Below are 26,376 nucleotides of genomic sequence, written 5' to 3'. Positions count from 1 at the left end.
CAAAGAACGAATAGGAATGTACAGAGGTAGTAATTCTTGCCCTGATCCATGAAGCACCTCATAAGTTATTGCGGCAACTTTAAAATCAATTTGGTAACTCACTGGTAACCATGGTAAGATTCCCTAAAAGATGATGTCAATTAATAAATGGAACACAACAGATTTCTTGTTCTTTTAAATGATCCATATCTGTTCCTGGTTGACTGATAGCATGGAAACAGTTGGAACGCCGTTTCCTTTTCAAAGAGAATCCCAGTGTTGGAGCTCACACACAGTACCATGGAAGCTGTGGATTTCAAACGTAACCGGCAGGACAGCTCTGTTTCCAGTCGCGTTATGCAGTCCCTTATCGCTTCACTGCCTGCGCTCAATGTATATTAAAATGCAATCGGATATGGAGTCTAGTAAATTACCCTCAGACGGAGGAGCCGGGGAAGATAAACAGCCTTTCAATGCGTTCTCTCTGGGATTTCAAACAACTCGGAATAAAACAAACACTGCGATCTGGCAGTGGGGTCCCATGGGAGCTGGGGCTGGGATTTTTTACATATTTTAGAGGCTGCAATGCTGCATATGAAGCGTACCTTGTTACTGCTGCTCTGCATGTTTGCATTAGGAATGAGCAATGGGACTCTTGCGATAGGAATGAGCAGTGGGACTCTTGCATTAGGAATGAGCAATGGGACTCGTCAGAAAGGGGTGATGGAATGGCAGTGGAGACTGGGTGCTAGTGCTACCCATCCCTGCTTTTGTATTGCCAGCTTTTACTTCCTTTGTGGAAGTTTACTGCTGTCAGCATGTGTTGTAAATTGTGGTAATTAAACCTTTTTGATTTTACTTGCCTTTTAACATGATTAATTATCTTTTACCATGCAGTCCCTTTTACTTTGGTTATTTTTTTTCCATTTCCTGGAACTGACCATGCGTTCACTACACAGTATAATACTTCTGCTATAGCATTCTCTAGTGCAAGGATGTGTTCAAATACATGACCTATTAGTCACTAATTAAACATTTGTTGACCGTAAAGCCTGGGACACATATGAGACTGAACTCAGTGACAGAAAAATACTGTAGTGGAAAAGTATCGCAGCTGCAGAATTTTAGAACGGTAAAATATCACTAGGCGAGCGATATTTTGCAGCGGAGACATTTTTCCGCAGCAGCAACTCTAGCGCTAACCAATGAGGTGGGTGGTTTGGGATTGCATGATACATCACATCTGGATGAAAACGGCTGAATATCAACATGGATGAACCACTTCTAACTGAAGTGTCGCATCACCCAGAGTTGTCTGAACCAAAGAACAGGTACTACAAGGACAACAGCATCTGGGCTGCAGTTGCACAGGCTGTAGGGATATCAGGTATTTATCACTTACATTACATGATTTATTAATTCAAGCATCATTTTAGAAATACAATCAAAACAGCACAGGTTGTATTGCCATTGAAACACATACCTGCAAACAACAGAAAATTCCACATGGTCGAGGTTTGTCGTATGTCTGGGAGGGTTGTGTGTCCATCATGTGTGTCCAGTGTATTGGTAGGGTCATGATTTACTTTGGACACTGCGCCGCATACACTGTTTTATGTGTATCCACCAGTTTTGCGGTATCGCCCCTCACCGCTCCCCACTAGCGGTGCTGCGCCACGCTGCTCATTTGTGTCCCAGGCTTAACTGTGTTATATCTGATATCTTCCTTATTCAAAACACTACAGACATACACAAATGGATTTGTTCATTCAAATGTTTCGTGCATATGTTTGAGCTACCCTTGGCTTGACCTGTTCAGGTATTTGACTGCTTTGCAAGAGAGAGACAGCTGTGAAGGTGTGCTGCCGAACTCAAGCCCTCATCCCTTTCTGAGCGAGTGCTGTAATGCAGTTCTGGCAAAGCTTCCAGTCCTGTAAAGTATGTGCTTGCCTTGTGATGTATCATTTAAACTGGGACTGAATGGACGCGTTTCAAATCTAATTGAAGGTGCACCAGCCCACTTCCAAAAACAAAGTGTCTTTATTTTAAAAAGTTTGAAGCTTGCACTTAGGTCTATAATTACGTCCACAAGACCATGGCTTCATTTGCTGCCTTCTGCTTTTATTTTAGCAGGAATTGTCTTGCAGTTGGAAAGACACTTGAATTTCACTCGACGACATCATATTTAAAAATAATAATAATAATAAAGACAGAAGAGCTTTACTAGTTATGTTACTTAATAATTACATTTCTAAACTAGGAATGAACTGAGATTGTAACTTTAAGGGAAACTATGAAACAAGACAATATTGGACGTCAACAAAAGTTAGTCGATTTGCCCCTGCTTGCTCTGAAGGGTTTTGCTAGTGGGGATTTTCTCTTGTGAAAATGGAGCTGTGTGAATGCCTGTGTGAGTGAAAGGGCAGCAGGGATCATGTATCCTGCTCCGCAGTGACTCTGAGACGTGCAGCAGCTGGGAACTACTGAGACAGATGGCTCATCATTCATAATATCATTAGCACATCTGCACATGTCTCATCCCTGCGGCCTGAACCCTGATCCACATTGTACAGTAACTGGACTTCCCTGCTCCCTAAACCCTGATGCACATTGTACAGTAAATGGACTTCACCCTGATCCACATTGGACTTTTCTGCTCCCTGAACCCTGATGCACATTGTACAGTAACTGGACTTCCCTGCTCCCTAAACCCTGATGCACATTGTACAGTAACTGGACTTCACCCTGATCCACATTGGACTTCCCTGCTCCCTGAACCCTGATGCACATTGTACAGTAACTGGACTTCACCCTGATCCACATTGGACTTCCCTGCTCCCTGAACCCTGATGCACATTGTACAGTAACTGGACTTCCCTGCTCCCTAAACCCTGATGCACATTGTACAGTAACTGGACTTCCCTGCTCCCTAAACCCTGATGCACATTGTACAGTAACTGGACTTTCCTGCTCCCTGAACCCTGATGCTCATTGTACAGTAACTGGACTTCCCCCTGATCCACATTGTACAGTAACTGGACTTCCCTTCACCCTGAACCCTGATCCACATTGTACAGTAACTGGACTTCACCCTGATCCACATTGTACAGTAACGGGTGTGTTCAAATGTGAAAGGCTATCTCTTTTTAATTCATGAAAGTAAAGTTTAATTCATGAATATAAGGTCTAACCCACAGCCTGCCTGCTGGATCTCACACGGTACAGCACAACCCTTTCTGAAAGAAAGCAGAGGTCTGCACCCAGGCTTTGTTTTCTCCAGGGAAGTCAACTGTGGGCCTACCCTGGATGTACGTCTTTAAACACTGGAGGAATACCTCAGATACTTTGCAGATTGTGCAATTCTACCATGATGTGAACTATTAGCAGCTACTGGGGATTGAGCTAAACCACTTAAGTTGTATGACCTGGTTTTGATTTGAGTCTAGTTTTCCTAGAGAATGTGTGTATGTATGAGAGAAAGAGAGTTATTTAGTTAGTTAGTTAGTCTGTCTACAGTATCTTCTTCCAGAGAAACATGTCATTAGAAGCAGTCCTGCAAATAGTTTGTGCAGAGTGGAGAAATATAAAACAGTGGGCAAGGCAGTCCAGGCACATTTGATCTATGTTAGCCAAAGCCAGAGGTCCTGGTAACATTTTAATTACCGTAAATAAACTAAACTAAACTAAAATCTTAAACGAATTTTAAAATAATGATCTGCAGAACAATTCAGCAGAAGTTCTCCTCATCCCTGACACAGTTCATGGAAAGGTCAGTGTACACTGGTCTTCTGGCACAGAGATAGATGGTAAACAGCAGCCTACACCGATTCCATGAAAATGTACAGACTGGAAGGATTCTCATGGTCTCCGTTAGGGAGGAAACAGCATTTGCCGGCCTTGTTGTGCATTTCCTTTCTTTCCCTGCATTCCGTGCACATCTTAATTTCTATTTAAAAGTGGAGCAGCTCTGGTAAAGGAAATGTGTGTGCCGGATTGTGCAGCTAGGATCTGACCCCCAGGCAGTCGGACACATTGAGGTGTGCTGTATCAGGGATTGTGCCAGGGAAATGTCAACAGATCAGAGCACAGCTTAACTTCCAGAATCGACACATTTTAAGATTTTGCTTTTGTTTGAGTTATGGATTCTCCGTTCTGAGACTGGGTTTGCGTGGTTGCTGTGTAATGATGGTATGACGCGTGTGCCCTGGCTTCTGCAGCACCCTTCATCGAGTCATGTTATTATTCATGCCAGTTTAATAATACAGCGTGCAAAGCCTGCTCCAAAAACAGAACTCTGACATTCAAGATGACTTAACCTAATCGTTTTGTCTCAAGCACAAACTGTGTAACTGTCTAAATATAAATGTGAGTACTACTTAACTGTATAACCTCTAGTTTGGCAGTACAGTGTGCAGTGTATTTAAAGCCATGGATTGAGCAAGTTGACTTTATTTTGAGAAGTTTCTGCGTAATGTGTTTGCAAGTAAAAAAGAAACAAAGGCAATGTGTACGTTTATCTCGGAAACTAGAAGTTCATGATGGCGATGTCTTTGTACACCATCATGAACTTTCTGAGATATCGCCACGGATATGACATCACATGTACTGTATGATTCATCAAAAAATTACGAAATAGTGGTACTGTTATAAAACTCTTTAAAACCGAATCTGCACCAAATGAGAGCTCACGTTCCGGACTAGGCAGTTCAGTCACACCGTTTTTTTTTCTTGGTCTGCAAAATATATTTATAAATACAATATAATGCATAATTTGAAGGAAAAAAAAGGACCAGTTTTTGTGTGTGTGTGTGTATGTGTGTGTGCGCGCGTTTTACACTTCCAGTATAATTCAGACATTAAGACATTAATGAAATGGGATTTTCTCATCTCATGTGGTGAGATGCAGAGTGCTTTATGAGTGAACACTAATTATTTCAGCATGCACACATCCCATGTATAGAATATGACTTGTGCGACTGTGCTCGGACCTGATATAATTACAACGTGACCCAGTACAAATATAATGAAGGCATTTCCTTCCCTGTTCCCATCTCAGGGAACAGCCAAGGGCCCAGCTGCAGCCAATTAGTGTTAGCTACACGAGGAAGGCAATTGATCCACATGGTTCTGTGGAGCAGCGGAATAGCCCAGATACTGAGAGCAGCTTTTCTCTTTGATTCAGCTGACCAGGCATGAGAAAAACAAAAGTTTCCAGCATGATCCGGGAAATGAAACGTCTTCTTATCCACATTCCACAGGGACTTTATGCTCTGCCCTTGCACTCTTGCCAACGTTTTCTCATTTCAAAAAAAGAAAATATTTTACAATAAAACATCTGGGGGGAGTGTTGAGGGGAGGAGCTGGGCACAGTTACCTCTCAGCCACTGCGTTGGAGGAGGGCGCGTCTGGGATTAAACAAGAACGAGTAAACCAGGACGAAAGAAAAAAGCACTTTGTGTTTCAGTAGTGCTTGCTGTTCTCATGTACAGCAACAACTGGAGGGTGTTGGGGCTCTTAAAGTTTGCAGTGTTATTTTTAACTTGGGCGCGAACAAACTGACCCTTTCTAAGCTCTGTTGTTGTTGTTGATTCTCTTTCCATTGGCATGGATCTGTTAGTGTGTCAGGATATATAACCCTTCCCTACAATCCAGACTGCCACTACTGTGTAACATTGTTCTAGTCTGTACTGCGTTTAATATGAAGCTGCTTTTGGTATCGGCCCCTCTACTACAATTATCTTTGTACTGTAGAACCTCAGGGCTATGAACACTGAGCTGACTGGTCAGCCGAACACAGCATTTGAAAAGGGCTGCTGGCTGCTGTCACAGACATGCACATCAGACACTGTTCTGTCTTTTCACTGCTTCCAGTATATTTGAAGAAAGATGGTAAATATTGTGAAGGGACGGTTCCTCTAATAGAGGAAGACTTCTTTAAAAACATGCTCCTGGAAATTGAAGTCTACGGCAGGAGGAACAAAAGGGCTAGTTGTTACATGGTGAGTGTAAAGCGTGTTCTGACTTGAGAATGCCTTTGATTCACCCTAATTACCTTAACGATCCCGGGAATGTAAAGAGGCACACCTTCATCTCCAAAGCATCACTTGACTAAATCTTTAAGGGCCATCAGTAAATAAGACCCCCATACTGATCAGCACAGAACCTGTTCTGTTCACACTGGTTCGTTCTGTCTGTGGTCAGGAATTGTGTGCTGGTTTCCTGGCATGTGCAGAAGACCACCGTACTTGTCTCTGTTGTGACTGAGGGAAGATTCCAATGAGGCTTTCCAGCTAACCTTGCTGTCCCAAGTGTAATGAAGTGCAGTGATGCATGGTACAGCACTGGCAAGTGTGTTCAAGCATTGCGAAGCGCAGTGAATGCACAACACGCGCATGGGAGATGCAGGGGAAACTGCAGAATCTTCTGCGGTATACTTCTGTAAGGGGCTTGTCAGCATTCCACACGTGCTTCCTGCCTCCACTGAAACACTGTGCCAGAGCCTGGAGGAGCCCATGCTGCTGAAGTGTGGAAAGCTGTGGAGGCAGAGCTAATTTTTTCAAATACATTTCATTGATGATGATGATAATGTTCCTTTGGAGCTAGGTTGATCCCAGCTTTAACACTCAAGCTAGATATGAACACATTATTGCATGACTGCATCCTGTTTTTTTTTTCTTTTTCTAAAGCACTTGTAAACGTGTTGACTTTTTCTGTCAGAAATCTTGTTGATGAGTCACTTATTTCCAGTACAGCAGAGTCCAGTTTATCCGAGACAGTCACTCCTGCTCTGTCCTTATCAGCAGGGAGCAGAGCCTGCTTATCAATCTCACTTCCATGCCTTTGGAAGCCCTGTTATTAGCTGCTGTTCTCAGTGCCACTGCAAGACTCTGGCATCTTTCTCTTCTCTACGATAACAACGTTTGTTGACTACTTGCATTAACATGTTAGGAAGCCGTTTACAGAAATAACTGAAGTTAAAGCAATTAAGAGCAGGAATAGCAACTATAGATGCCAGTCTATAACGGCTGGTGAATTTCCAGCTTATAAATCCAAATGGGCGTGCATTATGCAAGATATTGACGGCTTAACATACTTGCAGAAAAGCTGCCTGGATTTGTGGTTTGATGCAGCAGATCTATACTACTTAAGGCCAAGCAAGGTTTTCACAAAAACATCAATCTTTGCATGTTGATTGTGCAAGAACTCAGGGAGGGGTAGACTTCCACCCTATCGGAGAAAAGTGTTCAGGGTTGTTTTTTATAATGTCTTAATGATACTTCTGGATTGTGTACTTCAAATTAATCTAAATGATACCCAGAATATAATTCATAGGGTTTTTTTTTTTTATCTTGCTGTGGTGCTATATGTCTTTCTAGAACCAACAAGGCTAAAATAAGTGCAGTGAATTGTTTTCCAGAGCATGTGTGTTAATCACAAAAGCAACAGGTATGCGGTAATGTTTCTAAGCTGTTAAAACACTGTTTTATAGAACTGCAATATTGTACAGCTTTTTTTTTTAAACTGCAAATCTTACACCTAATTGTCTTAGACAGTTGGAAACAAGATTTGCTTGTGTGTTACATTCATAAATAATAATAGAAATACAAAATAAATCAGTGTGCAGGGGGGATTTAGGGAAGAAAATCCTCTTGATTTTAGTAAACCCCTATTTGATAGTGCCAGCTCAAACTGAAGTGCTGCTCCGTGCTGCTCGGTTGTGCCCTGGGAAAGTGGCTGAGGTGCTGTTCTGTGCACGGAACCTGAATAAATAATGCCCCTCTGTCTCTTGCAGCGAGTTCAGTATTATGGCTTCAGGACTTCCAGATGCAGGTCGGAGGCTGGAGCCAATGGAGAAGGCTGAGGAATGCCCAGGTAAGCAGTTCGGTGCTGTTTTTAAAGGAGTCGTCTAGTCGAGCTCAGTGCTTTTACTGGACAGCGTTTCTTTTCCTTTTTTACAGATTGCTGGCTCAGGCTTTCCCTGTGGTGTGTTTCTGATTTCGTTTTTCGGTGCCAGTTTATTGGAATAAGAACTGAATGCATGTTGTTAAACACTTTCAGTATTACGTAAGTTTATATGTGCAGCGTCTTGCAAAATGATATGCGTTATGGGCATTAATACACATTTCTTATATTAGATTAGCATACCGGTCTGCTGTTTCGAGTTGGGTTATCTTTCCTGTCCTACTGGAGAGGTCTGCAGTTTGTGAGTGAAGTAACGTGTGTGTGTGTGTGTGTGTGTGTGTGTGTGTGTGTGTGTGTGTGTGTGTGTGTGTGTGTGTATATATATACAACCCTGAAACTGCTCATCTGAAAGGAGGAAGGAGGCTGGATTAGCTCTGTCACTCAATAATAGTTGCCACCATCCTGGGGATAATCTCCTAGATGAGATTAGGGATATAAATGGTTGGGAAAGTACATTCAAATAAGTGCTATATTGGTTGCTTAAGAAGTTCCATGTGGTTGCGACTGGTTTAAACTCTGAGCCTTTGGGACCTGTTTGAGACTTCTCCACATAAGTTGCTGACACGACATCCCACACACAACACAAGGGAAAACAACGTGTTTACTGTTAGCTTAATCAGAAATCCCTGAGCTTCAGACAAGTCCTTAGAAGTAACAACTGATCTAGTGTTTCAACAAAAACTCACTGGATCAGACCCTGCATAGATCCATCGCGTAAACAGCCCTGCTGTTTCTCACTTCATCTAATCTTGTCTTCGGGAGGGAAGGCTGGCAGGGAAAGTGCACTCTCGGTGCTGTTTATTCCTGCTATCTGACATGTGCTAGCGTGCACAGTTAGGTGCTGGCAGTGTTTCAGTCAGACACAGACCCAGGGCGCTGCCGCACTGACACACACACACAAGACAAAGCTGCTGCAGTCTGGACCTGTCGGAAAACACAATGAAGTAATTGTTCTGACAAATATGTTTTATTAGTGAAGAGAACAGCAACTGTGTCTTAAGGGTTTAACCCTTTTATATACTTTACTGTGCCTTCCTGTATTCAGATCCCATCAGCAGTCTGCTCGCTAATTGGACGAGAGACCAACAAAGCACGCTAGGTGCTTCTCCATGTCTCTGGGCTCGGACTCTTACCAGTGCCCCCGGATGGTTCAGGGGACACTGTGCTGCTAGAAAAGGACTGAATGAGTCCTGTCTACAGTGCTGTGTGGACACTAAGGCACAATTCCGGTAAGGGGCGTGACTTTCCCTTTCTGTCCCTCAACACAGAACGAAGGATGCAACTCAGTTTACCTTTGTTAGCTGCAGCAACTGAACGAGGGGAAGTGCGCGCTCATGCAAACGTGCAGCAATCTGTATTCATGTTGAAATGTAGTGGATGTGCACTCAACCCCAGGCCTGATGCATGAGTCCATTAGCACATGTGCTTCACTGCAATACCAGAAGGACTGGCAGTGCAGATGTGATTGCTCTGTGTTTCTTTTTTTATTTTTTTGCTTTAACCGGCACAGCCTCAGTCGGGCAGACAGCTGGTTGAATGGAATGTTTTGGTCACATGTTTTCAATTGGTCATTTTGAAGCTTGTGTTTTTTTTTTCCATCAGGAAACAGTATTGTATTTGTTTACTTGCTTTAGGAACATTCCTTTAGATTCTGCATGAATCGTATGTTCGTATACAAGGCTTGAATTGAAAAGAGGAAGATGCAGGGAAGGTATTTGGTGTTCACGTTCCTCTGTGTTGTTTACCACAGTGTTACATCTTTGGAGAGGCTGTGGGGGTGCTCTATCTATATGTTACTCTTGCTGTGGTGGGAGTGATATAATGTATGGTTTATTGTTACAGTGCTTCTATATTAATGCAGGGACACAGTGCCATCTCTTTAGCACACTAGAGAGAGAGAGAGAGAGAGAGAGAGAGAGAAATATATGGTTTGTAATTAAAAGCAAAAGTCATACAGTAATACTTCCCCTAGTGGTTAGGGAAAAGTTACAGTGAGGGATAGTTACAGGATTTTGTTTGCTCTGTGAGCACAGTGTTTTTGTTTAAATATTGTATTTATTTTTTGTATTTAAATAAAACGGCCCGCCGAGTCTTTCTTTTGAACTGCAGTGCCTGGTGTCAGTATATTTTTCCCATCCCTGCTTCTGTCTGACGTCACAGACTCAGCCACCCTGTCACAGATATAAAAAATAAATTCTGTGGAAATAATGAAAAGTTTCCACATTTGCAGTTTCAGAACATTTTAGTGTTAGGATTTGGGATACTTAAGCTTTTTTTTTTTTAATTATTATTTAAGCAAGAAAACTAAATAATGTAACAGGGGAAAAGCCATGGGAAATCAGTGAAGCGGATGTAAACCTCACAGCAATAAAGGCTAATGTTCAATCAGAACCAATTACTGCCTGCGCAGACACTGTGATCCATGTGCTGGAACCAGCTGTGTCTCTCTGTAGTGACCTTTTAAACCATACAGAGGGGTAGCTCTGAAGTGAGAAAATAACTGGTATCCCTCGCAGCTTAGTAAATAAACACGGGCTGATTTTAAGCAGCTGTCTTCATGTAATTGCACTGCCTCTGAGATTTAACTAAAGGGAGCAGTTTGATCTAATACAGCTATAACCACTGAAAGAGCGGTCAGCGCAGCCACTAGTGCAAGTGCTTGTGCCTCAACTTTAAACTGGCAAAAAATTACAACAAACAACTGACTGTGAGGGGAATAGGGCGGGGGGGTTCCATGTTCCATTAAAAAAATCTGCACAGGTAACTGCTTCTGATGCTCCTGGTTGCCAAGGGAACAGTTACCTCGGGAAGGGGCCTCAAAAACAATTCAAAGCTTCAGAGCAAACACAACAGGGGATGCCACACAACCGTTTTTTAAAGCAACACTGTAAGAAGGTGATTGCATGAATGCCATCAAAGTAAAACACTGTCTAAGTTTAATTTGCCGTTCCCTTTGAGTGCACTCACGTTCCGGCTCCTTGTTCAGTGTGTTTTCCAGGATCTTGAGGGATTTAGCTCAGAACAGGCCGCCTTTTATATAAGAATGTTTTTTATTTGGATTATTTCGAAGAAGCAAGTCCCTCATTTCGAAACCGCAGGCTCTCCGAGACCAAATGTTTTTTCCTGATGGAGTTGACAGTTATTAGTTTTCACAGGCCCTGAGCCAAACAACCACAAAGTGAAACCCTCCTGGAATGTACTGTTTGATACTGCATTACGAACGACATATTTAAGAAAAATGAGAAAAAACAAAACAGCTCTGAAATGTGTTTCCCTTCCTCAGCGCTGGAATGTGATACATGACCCTGGGTGTTTTGCCCTACTTCCTATCCCTTCTGAGAAAGCGCTGAGGCGATAATGAAAAAAATGTGCGTGGGTTGTTTTTTCAAGTGCAAAAACTCCAAGGGAGCCCTTTGTGATCAATTTCTCATATCTATGACCACCTAGTATAATAGTGTAATACAACATTCCAGGATCGGTGCAGCCTCCTGTGCTGACACTACCAGCACCCCTGATGTATCCCCATCTGTGTGTGTGTGTTATATACTGTATGTAATATCAGCTGTGCTTCATGGTAAGGGTGTTATCTAGAGTCTTGTATAGATATTGCAAATGAGATCAAATCAGATTAATCTATTCAGTATTGTTCTAGTTTCAAGATAATGATCATACTTTGCAGTCGTATAATAGAAAGTATTTCTGAAACATAAATCTTGCATCTTAAGGCCATATTATTTAGTACTGTACATATGCTATTGTTAAAAGGTGATCCAGCCTAAAACTGGTTAATGCTACAGTTATCCAGCAAATATGACCAGCTTGTAAATACTCTACACAAAGAAATCCTGTGCTGTACTCCAGAGTAATAATGCTTGGTTGATCGTGGTTCACTGTACAGTATTTACTGGGATTTCTTCTTTCTTTCAATAGGTCTGTTGTTTAAATTGTTTTCTTTTGTGTGTATCAGGAAAGAAAAAATCGAAATTCCAGACGTTTAAGAACTTTTTTGTCAAGAAGAAGAGAAAAGAGCCGCCCGCGCCCGACGGGGAGAGTGTTTTAAAGCAGAGCCGGTCCAGCGACAACGTCAGCAACCCAGACCAGGCGGAGGTCTTGTCAGACTCTGAGGAGTATGAGACAGGGTAAGGAGGAGCCTTAGGGAAAGTGCTGTCATCTGCTGACGGTTATCTGTGTCTCCCAGGGGGTGTGGTGGCTGACTCAAACCGATTCTCTTTTCCAGGTCCAAGGGCAGCATGGGAAACAAGGCCCTGTCGCATGACAGCGTGTTCGTTTCTGATAAGCCCTCGTCGGAAGCCAATGACGGCTTGGTGTCTTCACAAGAAAACATCCCGGGGAAGGTGAAGTCTTTGCAGGTACACTTGTGTTTCTGTGGCTTCCATTACTGATCACATTGCTGCTGTCATACACTGAGACCTGTGACTTGTATCAGGAAGCTCACAGTGAGTTTGGCTCTTCACGGCTCTCGATCTGTATCTCTGTGTTTCATCTGATGGAGTCCAGCAGTTTTCTTCCAGGAACTTACTCAGCCAAGTAAGCAGAGCACAGGAAATGCATGATGTTAATCAGAGGCCTTATCAATTGACTGCTGCTCTACCACAGAATAACTGTGCTGTGACATGGTACAGACGGTGCATGGACTGAAGCTGCAGAGATTATATATATATATATATATATATATATATATATATATATATATATATAGAATCATAATTCTAGTAATAAAGGACACAGATGGGGGAGCAAGTTTCTTGTGGCTTTTTACATTTTTTTAATTTCAGCCCTCGCTGAACCACATCTAAAGAGAGAAGGCTCAGCCAATCTTCTGGGACAGGATGAAATTCTGTGTCTGTTGAACAGGCGTGGCCAGGCTGTTCACAACTGATTATGCAGTTTATTGCTCCTTGTGAAGAGAACACTGTGTGGGCAATACTCACAAAGCAATTGCATTGGGGCCCAGGGCATTTACTGGCATGGTAATACTTATGAATACGCCCATGTGATCCCTATAGAACAGCATGCAAAAGGGGATGTCCAGATCATGCGTATTATCTGTAAAATAAATATCTCTCTGTCCTTAAAGGTGTGTACAGTAGTGCTTACTTAACCTTGGTACCTTCTCATCATGTATCTGCTGTTCAGTTTACCAATTCAACCTCAGGGGGAAGAGTGCTTCTGTATTATACTAGGGCTGTTCAGTTAGAAATCCACTTCCAAATGCTGTTCCATCCTGTTTTACTTAAACTGTGTAAAGGGTGATTTAATTATTTCCTCTGAAACTTACAGTGTCCATGGAGCATTGCAGGGGACTTATAACTAAGACCAAGAGCTGCAGACGACTGCCTTGCAGAGGGTTAAACCTTGTGTTGTGTGCTTTTGGATAGATAAGAGATGTATAACATTTCTTCTCACAGTTTCAGCTGCAGCAGGCTATCAGAATGGACTCCCCTCTTGCTGTTACCCCAGGAAAGAAGTGTGATGATGGGGGTGCTCTGTCGGAGGACGACGGTCTTCCCAAGAGTCCCCCGGAGATCTCTACTCTTCACACAGTGCTGACTGGCTCCACGCACAGGGTGAGCTGCTCATTCAAACACTGTACCGCCGAGTAGCTGTTTGTGTTGGTTTGACTGGCTTGAACTTTCACTTAGGGTTAGATTCTCGAGGCTGTTTACGCCAAATCGTCACTAGCACATAGTCCTTCAGATAGCAAAAGTTAGTTACCAAGCCAGAAAAGCAACTCCTTTAATGTGAGCCCTCCAACACACCGCCGCCCTGATGCCTCCCAGTGCTTTCCCCGCTCCGAGAGGCTCTGTTGTGATCCGTGAAGATTAAAAAATCAGTTTGCGCTGATTAACAGCTCCAGCATACAGGGTGGGGGTGCAGCGATGGTTGTGTTTTGCAAGCCACATATAGGAGTAGTGCACTCGTCCCAGTGTCACAGAGCCGCATGCAGGATGTCTGGATCCAGCTATACAGCTGATTTTAGGACAGGTTTTCAATGATGCCTGCATTAGGGGAGAGGTGTCCTATGGCATGAGGCTGTATTACCTGCTGTAACTATGTGCTTTACCGGTTTTGACTAGTAACTCCTAACTGTGTGTCAGTTCCTCCCCAGAACATGACGCATTTACACTCTAATTAGCACGTTTGAATGTGATGTACAAATTGAGAACAGGCTTGAGCTGGATACAGCCTTGTGAAAACAAGCCTCTTTTCAATGGATCTTCGTACCACTAGCTGTGACATCCCTCACTCTGCTCCACTTTCTTGTGTGGTTGAGTTAGTCCGGTGACCTGGTCCCAGGCTTCTCCTGTCCTCTGGTGTCACTCTTCCCTTGTTAACAGACCCTTACTTACTGCCCACCTGTTTGTTTGGTTTTTCCTTTATCCTACAGTCCTCCAACCCCGTCCAAAGACACAGTTCATTGAGTTTAGAGGGGACAGACAGTGAAGATGATGAACAGGTAAATGTTGTTTTTACGACAGATGTTCATACTGTGTGTTTGTGTGTGTGTGTGTGTGTGTGTGTGTGTGTGTGTGTGTGTGTGTGTGTGTGTGTCAGTTTCTATTATCAAAATTCACATTCGCTTGAAATCATAAAAATAAAATATAGCATAGAGGCACGTTTGAAAAACAAATAAATAAATAACCGCCGCCACCAATGGTAAAGATATCAATTTTACATTATTTTATGTCAATTTTCAGATTTCTTGATGCTCAATCTGCAAGCAGGAAACTTCACTCTTTTAGGACTTGAGATAGATTTTAAAGTAAGACTTGTCTGGGATGACTAATGAAATGGTTTCAGTGTCTTGAAGATAAAGATTATATACTGTATACATCAGCATATTAGATTGGATTGCTGGTCTGCATGATTTCTCAGTTGCCCAGAATACCTTAGGCCCAGTACTGTATAGAAGTCCAGGTAAAAAGCCACTCGTCTAAATGCTGAAACAGTTACCACGGTAATAAGAAGAACTGAACACAGCAACCAACATATTCACTTGGAAAACCCAGCATCCAAACTCCTAATGAAACGCTGAGAGGGTGTATCTGGAGAGGCACTTGTAGCCGCAGGGCTGGGAGGCGGGTGTGTAACTGGCTTTTCTGAAGGGCTCATGTTGTTGTTTTTGTTAGGTCTGATGGCTTCCTGGCTGGGAGGAGCAGCGATGGGAGATGGATTCCCTTTGGGATTATTGCATAACGTCCCAGCCGCTGTCTCCTGGGAGCATCGTTCTATCTAAAAACTGAACATTTCAAACCGCTCTCACCAGATGACAGTTTGTTTACCGAAAGCCCGGTCACAGAACTTTTAAGAAACCTATTAAAATTGTACAGTATATACATTGGACAGCTGGCTCATTTTGAGCAAAGAGATTTACTTACTACAAGCTTTAATCAGAGACAGCAGCTAGAGGAAAAGTTCAGGCCGGCATATTCAATTAAGCTCACTGCAAAATCTGGAAGGGCTCCGAAACTGAAAAAAAAAAACTATTTTGGTTCCACATCAATGTTAAAGCTCTATGGGGCCAACCCGCAGAAATAAATAACGAAATGACAAAAATACATTTTGAACATAAGAAACGTTTGGGGACGAGAAAAGGCCAGTCAGCCCATCAAGGCTCGTTTCTTGTTAGTACACCATTCTCCCCTACTGCTGGTGGTGGTGGGGTTCTAATTTAACAGCTAATTTGAAATGTTCCCAGTGTGTTAGATCTTACTGCGTCGCCTGGTAGGCGATTTCCATACATTTATAACTCTCTATTTAGTATGTGTGTAAAGAGGTTTTTATCTGTTAATGAATGCATACCTACTGAGTGAAGGTCCTCCTTGTTCTCTGCAGGCGGGCAATGATGCCTCCTCCAGCCTGGCAAGCCCCCTGGTGTCGCCCGACAGGGCCCCCCTTCCTGCTGACTTCAGTAGCCCTGCGACCCCCCTGGCCTGCCTGGACAACTCTGTGGCAAAGCACCGGATCGCTGTCAAGCACAAGGCCTGTGCCAGGAGGAGGCCTGCCAGAGTAAGAACCCATTAAAACAAACACTCCCACATCCGTCAGCGAGCCCTGCTCATTGAAAACATTCACAGAGAAACCCAAAGCCATAGAAATGCAGCACACATGGGAGCTGTGCAGTGTGGTTTCTGCAGAGCCTTAGAGCCGTGGAATACAGAGCAGAAAAGACACACTGCAAGATGTTATATGCGTATGCACAAAGCTGTACTTATAAGGGGTTAGAATGTGCTTATTTGCACAAAGCTGTAGTTATATGTGGTTGGAATGTGCTTATTTGATGGACGAACCTTTAAGGATTGGAATTTGGATGTATGGTTAAGGTCAAATGTATAACATTTTGAGCATTCGCATAGTAAACGGGGTATTTTGTAACCTCATTTTATGTGCATACGATTGATCTGGTAAAATATGCAGCAGTCACCACTACAAATATGAGTTGTGTCCTGGATCACTATAGTCATTGCGGGGGATCCAGGATATAACGGTTAAAAGACTTGCTGATACACACAGACGCAACACTCTTGCCACAGCTGTAATGGGCTCCAGTGTTCCATGTTTGATTAATTATTTACTACTAGTAAATAAACCCATGCCTAGATACTTCAATTGATCTCTCATTTATTTTAAAAGGTTTTGTGGCCTGTCTTTTCAGAGAGGGGTTTTAGGATGCCTGAAGCCCAAGAGTTTTACTGGAAAGGTGCTGAAGAAAGAAGATAAACAAAGATACAACACAAGAATAGCAGAAGAATCTACAGATCAGAACAAAGAAGAGGCAGGTATGTGGACGGGTCCAGCCACAGGATACAGCAGCCTGTGTGCTGCTACAGAGGTCAAACAGAAGCAGTTACCAAAAGACCCATTTATTGGCCTGCCAGTTATGGAATGAGGCTGCTTAACCATCAGTATTTTTAGAAAGTGATGTGCATTTAACCTATTGTGGGTTTTTTTGCGTTGCAGGTTTGTTTACACAACAAGAGGACACTGAAGAGCACAATTTCAAGCTGAAAGAAACAACTTCAGTCCAATCGCAGGCTGCTGCACAGTCCAGGACATCCGAAGAGACAACAGCCAGTCCTATAAGGCACGGCGAGCCTCCAAGCACACTGGGAAGCTCCAAGCAGCAGCAACACCATCCTTCAAACCCGGCTCCTGAGTGGAAAGATGTTTCGGAGTCCTGTATCCCGCCCCCCCTAGAGAGTGGGCCTGAAGTCCAGGAAGGTTCTCCTGCAGAACCGCGTGTTCCAGCAAATCTCTGCGAATCTTCAATCCCCCATGATCTCTCGAGCACGTTGACATGCGCACAGGATATCAGCTTTGGAGATGGGGTTACAGAGGCGAAATGCAAGCCTGCAGAGGATGAAGAACCCAGATCCTTTTCTGAAGAAGTACCAAATTCCTATGAAGGTCCTTTATCATCTACATGTGTGCTAGAACCTGAGGCTGCAACCTTAGAAACAGATTCTAGCGTGGAGGGCACAAACAGTGGCGCTCTGGAGGAATCGTCAGAATCTGGTTCCAGCAACTGTGAGCCCAGTCTCTCCAAGCTCATTGACACTGAAGCACATCCTACACCTGAAGAACAAGCAGAGCAAAAAGAAGCGTTGAAAAAAGACCCAGAAACGAAGTTTGATGACAACAAAGATGTAGCTGGTGCAACTGAAGACTCAGCCAAAGCAGACAATGAAGCACTGAGTGGACTTCAAATAGAGGAAGACTTGATGCTTAAAGATGATACCAAGACTGAAGCAGAACCAGAAACTGAAGACACGGGGAGAGCAAAACTAGCCTCAGGTGAGGATGACATTCTAGTGACAGAAGATTCTGATTCTGTACAGCATTCTGTGCAGGTTTTAAAATCTACTGCAGAGCAATCAATCCAGTCTTTGCAAGACAACAGTCCCCCGTCACAGCCAGCGAGCGAGAGCTTACCTCTTGCTAACCCTAACCTACACAAAGCCTTAGCAGCCAATTCTGATGAGCCCTTCAGTAAAGCTGACAAGCCTGCAGCAGACGCTTGTCTTAAGCAAGATCTCAAAAGAGAACAACAGACTCATTTCTCAGTGGGGCAGAAACAGATTAGCAGTTCTGCAAGCAAAGCCCGGTTCACCATCGCCCCAGCTTGGCAGAGGTCTCTGTCAGGGGGCACACAGCAGAAGGACACTAATTTCCTGTCACCGATTGTGCCCGAGTCATTTGAAGAAGTCAAGGACTCTAATAACAAATGTACAGACATAACAATGGAATCATCACCCGCAGAGAAGCCAGAAGTCCCAGCGGTACCTGACAGAGGCCAGGTGCCCTCCGCCCACACCGTCCTGAAAGTGCACCCCAGCCGTGAAGCTCCCAGCAGCGACAATCCTTTTGGCATCAGGCTGAGAAGAACCTCGGCCTTGCTGAAATACAGCTGTGAGAGCTTGGCAGAGCCTGTGGCGGCGGCACTGACAGCAGAGCCAGCTGTCTGTAGCAATGAAGTGGTGAAGGCACCCCAGGTTGATTCAACAGGCAGCAAGCCTGCCTTGCCTAAAAAGCCAGAAATGTCAGAGGAGAATGCAGTCCTGTGCAGTAAAACGTCAGGTATAAACGTTAAACAGCTTTAGGAATTGTATACTTGTGTATACAATTGTTGAATCCCATAAAGATGTGTAAAGCTGAGGGGAACACGAAGCCACTTTGTGGCTTGGAACTTGGTTTCAGGCGACCAGGTTTCAGTCCACTGCATGGCACACCAAGGGAGATGGGTTTTGACCCAGCAAAGTTGGCTCAAACTAGATCACCTGGTCTCCTGAAACCAGGTTTCAAGCCACTGTTCCTGAAAAGGTGGCTTTGTGTTCCCTCAGCTTATGGCTGCAACTGCTCAACTCCACCTACTCTACTGTATGGTGCAGTAGTGCATAGAATGGTGTAGAGCAAAGTGGAGCCAACAGCCTCATATGCTGAGCTGGTAAGTTCTTCAGGTTGCTAGGAGACAGGCTGGAACTTATCTTGTACGTGTCAGACCAATCATGTCAGTTCACTGTCTTCCGCCAAGCACCTTTTCCACTTACGACATCATGCATGCAGACAGAATAAAAGTGGCATTTAAAAGATCAACAACCTCGAATAACCTCTAGAAAGCTTCAGTACATTGAGTGCTTGCCATGGCTCTTGCTACAGAGCCACAGCGCAGCGGCAGCTGTTTTTCTACACAGCAGAACAGCTTGCATTGACAGGCCATGCTGCTGTGTTTACAGTGTGGTCTGTCTTCACAGAGAGAACTGGAGGAAGGTTAGCCTCCCCCACCTGGGTCACTGTGGCCAAACAGAAACAGAGGGTCCATCAAGAGCACGCCGTCAGCAGGGAGCCGTCCCTGGAAGAGACAGCGGACAGGTACCCCAGTGCAGAGAAGGTAAACGGCTCTGTTAGGATACTGTGGACCCACAATTCCACACCGGTGATTTTCAAGACCACTTGTAAACAGGGAGGCACTTCCAAACCCCAAATGGTCCCTGAAAAATTCATAAAATGAGACACTGAATCTCCACACAGCTGCACAAAATCCTTCCAATTTAAGAGCATTTCTGTCAAACATCGATTTTTTTTTTCAGTTTTAAAGTGTTTATCTAATGTGTATACTAAAATAGTTTATAGTACAGATGTGTCTGTTAAAGATGGGTGCATAACATATATGCCATTTAGATATACAGCAGTTTTTATTGTGCTGAAAACATTGATTACATCTTTGTTTTGACAGGATGTTTCGCTGAGACAAACCCCACTCCCTGTCTCACTTAGTAGCGAGAAGAATGAGTCAACCAAGCTCTCGTGTTCAACGGTAACAGGTAGGAGTTTTTTTATGAATTAAAAGGACTCTCTGTGACTTTGCCCTGCACAGTGGTGTCTACGTTCTTTCTCATGATTTACAGAGCTGTGCAACACATCTCAGTAAAATTGCAGTGCAGCATCGCCCTCTAGTGGAGGGGGGGGGGGGGGTTGTAAACACTCTGGTCAATTCAACTGAAGTGTTTGTTTTGTTTTGTAATATAAATTTGAAATGTAAAGTGTGCACCCACAAAATGTATATTTATGTTTACTTTTTTTTTTTTTTAAAGTGTATTTTGTACTGCTTTGTAAATTGAGTTCCATGCATTCAGGCTCTGGGGGTGTGATTTCGATCCAGTCCGTTAGTACAGTATCTCACCTGAATGCACTGCACAGCTGTGGTATGCACATCCCTGCTGCCTGCATGCCTGGCAGTGGATTTCAGTGACGTGCCTGTCTGTACCGTTCTAGCAGGGTCCTGCTCTTCGGAGATGTCACAGCATGCTACGCTGGAACAGGAAGAGAAGAGGCCATCAGCGTCCAGCCCTGGAGCCCCTGCCAGCACAGCAGAGCCTCCCTGGCTAGCACTCGCCAAGAAGAAAGCCAAAGCATGGAGCGACATGCCTCAGATCGTACAGTGAGGAGGAGGACTGCGTACAACAATACCTGACATTCCACAACCCAGTGGTCTTTATAAAGATCAGAAATATATCTAAACTGATTTGCACATGTCGTTTGAGATATCTCTCTGTTCTGTTGTGTAACTTTGTTAACACAATTAAACTCCTGTACATGGCTCTGTTCATTACCACAGTATGTGTAAAAACAGTGTTGAGAGAATTCACTAATTCATGCATTCTTTAATACCAAATATCTGGGCATGTGAAGTATACTTGTCCTCAGCTTTGAAGAGTAGAATTACTGTTTTGTTTTTTTTTTTGGTTTTTTTTGTCAATTAAAATAAATACTTTTTTGTATATACTAATGGCCTTGGAATAAAAGTGATGCTGGATGAAATGCTATGCTGAAAGATCATGATGCTGGATGAAATGCTGAAAGATGATGCTGGATGAAATGCTATGCTAAAAGATCATGATGCTGGATGAAATGCTGAAAGATGATGCTGGATGAAATGCTATGCTGAAAGATCATGATGCTGGATGAAATGCTATGCTGAAAGATCATGATGCTGGATGAAATGCTATGCTAAAAGATCATGATGCTGGATGAAATGCTGAAAGATTATGCTGGATGAAATGCTATGCTGAAAGATCATGATGATGGATGAAATGCTATGCTGAAAGATCATGATGCTGGATGAAATGCTATGCTGAAAGATCATGATGATGGATGAAATGCTATGCTGAAAGATCTTGTTTTGTGTCAAAAAAGGAGGGAGAAAGCAAGGAGAAATGTCCCATTTTTTATTTATTTTTTCTGCTTTGTATTTGAAATTTTAGATGTGAAACGTATGAGTTATATTTTGTGAAATCCCTGGATGAATGTCACAGCTAGTTCAACAGTGTATAGAAATTGCAATGACTGTCGGTGGCTTTTTCACATGAGAATACTTTATAATGAAGGATACAGTAAAACATGGGACAATTTCAATGTGTTATAAATCTGTTAATTTACCTTTTTTTTTAAATGTGGGGTGGAAAACATGATCACTGTAAACATAACTGTATAGCCAAATACATGAATTCTGTTTTCTTTGCATTTGCTTCTTTGTACATTTAAATGCGTATTTTAATAAATATAAAAGGCAGGGTGATGCAAACACATGTTACACAGCATTCTTGATTTACAGCAACATGATCTGCAGCTTTGCAGATGGCACTCGTTTTTGGCACTGCACACTACAGAGAGCTCACTGTACACTGCCCCACTATGCAGCACTTTGTCACAGTTTTTGATTGTCTGCAGTGTATATATATATATATTCAATTTTATTAAATTTCTGTTTTAGACTCAATTCTATTTTTACAAAGTCTCTTTTTATCTTAGTTTTTCTAACTTTACAATTCAGCACATTTTTGTCTCTAAATTGCTGTTTCATTAAACAGTTTTTTCATTTAATAGTTTCATTATGATGTTTTTGTTTGTCCTTGTGATGAAAGGCGCTATAGAAATGTATTGTATTGTACAGTAATCCATGCCAAGGCTGCATTAGTGTCCTCTGTAATTATACGTCATTGTAGACACTGTACTGTGGGAGTGGAATGGGGCAGGTATGGAGAGGACAAATACCCCCCCCCCCCCCCCCCCCCCTTTTCCAGCACAGACCGTATATACATAATCTCCAGGACTTCCTTACATATTAGCACATATTCTGTTTGCAGCTTTGCGTCATTTATATAACTACTTGTGTACACTTTAAAACTAAACAAAACGTTGTTTTTTGTTTTTTTTTTTACGTGTAAAATGTCTGGAACTAAAGTCAAATCTTCAGCAAACTGTTTTTATCTAGCACTGCAAAGAATACGTGTGTATGTGTGTATTTATTTAAACTTTAATGTATTCTAGCTTAAATAACTTAAATGTCCCCAAGATTAAACAAGTGGAAAGGGGCACTGTAAGAGTATGTGACGAATATAATATTATTCAGCTTACAGTACGTCTGTACATACTCGTCGTCGGAATAGTACTGCATCTTCGTGTTACATCACTAGAGGGCCCCGCAGCACCACCGAAACACATTACTTGTAAACTTACCACACCCGGGTATTTATTTATTTATTTCATTTTACAGCACATTTCCACAGTGGCATTCAGTTATGTTTTTATTTGTTTGTTGTTTTTTTATATTTCCTAATAACATTCTTACCTTGTCACCTATGTTTTGTATTCGTAAAATCGTAGCTCGTCGTACACAACCCTCAATCAGAAAGCACAACTGATTAGTGTAAAACAACTTCAACGGATTCGTTACAATTACAGTGTGACATTATTATGTACAATTAAAAGCGGATATACACACGTGTAAAGTACAATTATTGTAATTATTTTATGGGTTTCTGTATGGTGTCATTTTTTTTTTTTTTTTTTTTTTTTTAATATAAATGTACGAAAGAGAGAAGTCGAATCGAGCGCTGCTAATAGAAACATACGTTTTGTTTTGAAGATGGATGCTCAGGCTGTAGCGGTCAGCTGCCCGACATGCAAACGGACTCTAGATGTTATGCAACGATGTACGAGGTGCAGAAAGGTTTATTACTGGTGAGCTTCTGTATTTACACTACATAGAAGGAGTGTGTGCTGGGGATTTTAAATGAAACCTGAAACCCGGCACCGCGCTTTATTATTTCCCGTATATCTAACTGAACAGGGCGGCCGGAGGCGGGCACTCGCATTGTTTACTGTGCTTTTTGTTATAGGAAACATTGATCCTTTTTTTATTTTGTAACGTGTATACAGAAACGTGGTTGTGTTTACACGCCATTTCATTAAGTATATCCATGTTGTATGCGTGCTTTTCTTGTGTTCGGGTCATTTCTAAAATAAATAAAGAAATACATAATTTGACAAACCGATGCTACTAAACATGCTGATAAAAATGCGCCTTGCTTTCCAGTGTTTCATATGTAAGCATTTCAATCGTGATGCATAACATTTAGTATAAACATACAGTGCTTTTAAAATGGTGCTGTTTATAAATAATAGAAGCAGCAGCAGCTATTGTTGTTTTTTTATTTTTTCTTAATCGATTTTTTTGTTGTCCTTATATAGCTCTAAAGACTGTCAGCTGAAGCACTGGCCTCTTCACAAGACAGTGTGCGGCGATGCCAGTGTTAAAGCGCCGCCGGGGAACAGCTCCGCTCGATGCGGCTCTTCAGCGGGGTTTGCAAAGCAGGGCGATGATGACAGGGGTGCCGCGAAGGTCCTAGACAGCTCCGTGACCATTAGAGTGAAGCACAAGGCGTTAAAGCACACGCTGCAGCTCCCGGGAGGCACCACTGGGCTAGACTGCTATGGAATGATTTCAAGGCAGCTGCGTGTCCCCGCGGAGAAGATGAGACTCGTCTCCAAAGGGAAAGTGGTGCGCAGGGGCAACATTGTGGACATTCTGAAGGAAAGCGCCGTGTTTCATGCGTACGGAGAGCAGGCGGAGTGCGAGGATGGTTTGGACCAGCGGGATATTAAAGTACTCATGACCCAGCTGTCAGTGGGGATGTGATCAACGCGATGTGTCTCCTCTCTGACAGAATGTAGGGGGAAAAAATTATTTGCATTTCTAAAACGAATAATAACCTATTTTAGAGGAATCACAAGCAGCCCCTAAATTAAATGTCTGGTTTGTTTTATTGCTGGCTGGTAACTTGTAAATGATTTTGAGAATCCAGCTCTGTGTTTAAAGAAGGGGTGTGTCTCCAATTCCCATGGCAAAGTCTGCAGATCCAAATGAGATATGGATGAGGGAGCAATGATAACAACAGGTGTTATTGCTGTGGACTAAATAGAACTATACAATTTGGATCAAAATGGACAGATAGCTTCAAGAAGCACGGATCCAAGTACATTATCCTTTCTGCATTCCATTTGAAACTTGCTTTAGTTTAGATACTTTATTTTTATGGAAATGAATGCATTCCCCTACAGTGTCGAATATGCTTTAGGTTTTTATAATTTAAGTGACCATAGATCCAGTCACTTTATAAGTATTTACAAATAAAAATACTCTTAATAACAAACAAATATTAACTAATAACACTCTTTGTAAATTAAAATAGTTTAGCCGTATTTCATTTTTATTTGCTTTGCAGCTTTTTCAGTCGCTGTATGGAAAATCGCCCATTTTGTTTACCTTTGTCATGTTTCCATAGTGAAATAAAGTGTCAAAAGCCAATGTTCTTCCTTGTTCAATGTCATTTGTCTTAATTGCCCATGCATGAGTTTATGAGGGAGTGTTGCTTTTAGAAGTTTATAGAACAGTGCGAGGGACATCCGTTCTGCTTAAACAGAATGCTTGGTAAGACCTACATGTGAAATGTGTTTACGATGACTCAGAAAGGTCAATAAGATAAATCACATTGCTCTAGTGACAGCACCTACTGCATTTAGCTTTTATGCTGCATATGTTCTGCAACCACTCATTAGTCATGTATTGAGTGCTGTGTTAATGTCTGGTTAATATGATATAGTTGCATAAGCTGCAGTTATGGAATTGAGGGATGGGGGCATTTGCAGTCAAGCTGGCAGTTTGATCTCTTTGCAACAAACACTAGGCAACAGGAAACCTCTCTTGTTTCCGAAGTGGTTTTCATGTATTGTGCATCACAGGTTCCCAGGACCTTTAACAAACAGAGCAGCCTGGATACTGAAGCAGATGTAAACCCTGTTTACTTTCAGATATATTTTCTTTTTTAAAATGTTGGGCAACCATGGTTAACAGTACAGTTAATTACAATAACAATAAGGAGGTAGCTGACGTACTCCCGACATAGAATCGCTATTGTGTAGCAGCCTACCCTGTAGTTGCGTAACAGGTCATGAGTTCAGCTCACATTTGCAGCATTGTGAAAGGCAGCATAGACAAAAGTTTGCATAACAGCCCTGTTTTTTTAAAAGGTGCATCTGTCTCGTAATAGCTTATACAATATGTTATGGAGTCTGGGAGTTTTCTAATCAGCTTACTTTTCAAAGGATTTTTTTTATGATACTGACGAAGGCATTAGCTTCCTGCTTATTGTTTCAAAGTTAATGTTATGATTTATACATTTGCATAAAATATGTATTTGTTAAGAGTTTGTTGAAACAGCTTGACCTCCTAAGGTTATTACAGTTACTGTCCAGAACACAGCAAGGGCTTTCCTCTTGCTTAGCAGCATCCAGACCTTTACAGAGGGCTTGTCTGGTTTGCAGTGATGTAGTAGAAAGGCTTGATCTCAAGGTCACGATAGAGATAAAGGAGTTACATAACCGCAGTAGTTTGCATGAGAAGACGTTTCTGCAGGTTCAAGGTCATGATAGAGTGCTGGATGACCATGGGGTCGTGTAGCTGACTCTGCTCCGCGTTCTCACAGCTGTTAAAATTGTTTGTTAGAGTTAGTAAGCCTCAAATCTGCTCACTGTCTGTTTAACCTCAGAGAGTAGCCTTTTCTGGGTGAGTTAAGTAACTGTTTCCCAGAACTCACTGCTCTGACCTAGTTCTGCTCATATGTAACACTTTATTTTTATTTTTTTATTTGTTTGGATAGGTGTGTCTGCCAAGTTTCCATAGCAACCTTTCCCTCCGGTGACCTTATCTTTGGAGTTAGATAACCCGACTTGTCAATAAAAATAAAAGGCATTTGATATGGGACAGAGTGTAGCACATCTCATTTCAAGCAGATCCTAATAAAGTAGGATCATTGTGCTCCGATTGATTTTGCAGCATTCCCTTTTACTGATGATCTGAGTGTCATTTCAGAGTCTGGTTAAGATGGCATATGTCTTTCAGTGTCTTTCACTGTCAAAGTCTCAAGCCAAACGAAGTGTGTCTGGAGTGATCATTCGAACAGCTGTGAACCCTTTTATAAACCGGCTGGGTAATCACCAGCAATAAGCCTGTGAGTTCCAACAGCTGCTGCCTGAAACACTGTTGGGCGCAGGGCTTTCTGGAATGGTACGGGA

At 42.5% G+C, this 26,376-nt stretch overlaps 1 protein-coding gene across 6 annotated transcripts in view; it reads left to right on the top strand.

The window, feature by feature from the left end:
* Positions 1 to 21,843, top strand: part of LOC117430608 (CRACD-like protein) — a 28,635-nt gene extending 6,792 nt beyond the window's left edge. For 3 of the 6 annotated variants that reach the window (XM_059001640.1, XM_034050848.3, XM_034050845.3), the window contains 11 exons: positions 7,772 to 7,851; positions 11,909 to 12,080; positions 12,179 to 12,311; positions 13,371 to 13,529; positions 14,351 to 14,419; positions 15,799 to 15,972; positions 16,619 to 16,742; positions 16,924 to 18,540; positions 19,215 to 19,351; positions 19,697 to 19,784; positions 20,236 to 21,843. In XM_059001640.1, the coding sequence (XP_058857623.1) occupies positions 7,785 to 7,851; positions 11,909 to 12,080; positions 12,179 to 12,311; positions 13,371 to 13,529; positions 14,351 to 14,419; positions 15,799 to 15,972; positions 16,619 to 16,742; positions 16,924 to 18,540; positions 19,215 to 19,351; positions 19,697 to 19,784; positions 20,236 to 20,405 (2,910 nt within the window). In that variant the 5' untranslated portion in view covers positions 7,772 to 7,784 and the 3' untranslated portion in view covers positions 20,406 to 21,843. Of the gene's footprint in view, positions 1 to 7,768; positions 7,852 to 8,986; positions 9,171 to 11,908; positions 12,081 to 12,178; positions 12,312 to 13,370; positions 13,530 to 14,350; positions 14,420 to 15,798; positions 15,973 to 16,618; positions 16,743 to 16,923; positions 18,541 to 19,214; positions 19,352 to 19,696; positions 19,785 to 20,235 lie in introns of those variants that run through there. The other 3 variants (XM_034050850.3, XM_034050846.3, XM_034050851.3) reach the window with 3 other exon arrangements.
* The last annotated feature ends 4,533 nt before the right edge of the window (positions 21,844 to 26,376 follow it).

The sequence above is a fragment of the Acipenser ruthenus genome, chromosome 26, assembly GCF_902713425.1.
Source record: "Acipenser ruthenus chromosome 26, fAciRut3.2 maternal haplotype, whole genome shotgun sequence".
In the NCBI taxonomy this organism is placed as follows: Eukaryota; Metazoa; Chordata; class Actinopteri; order Acipenseriformes; family Acipenseridae; genus Acipenser; species Acipenser ruthenus.
This window is presented reverse-complemented; position numbering and strand designations above follow the sequence as displayed.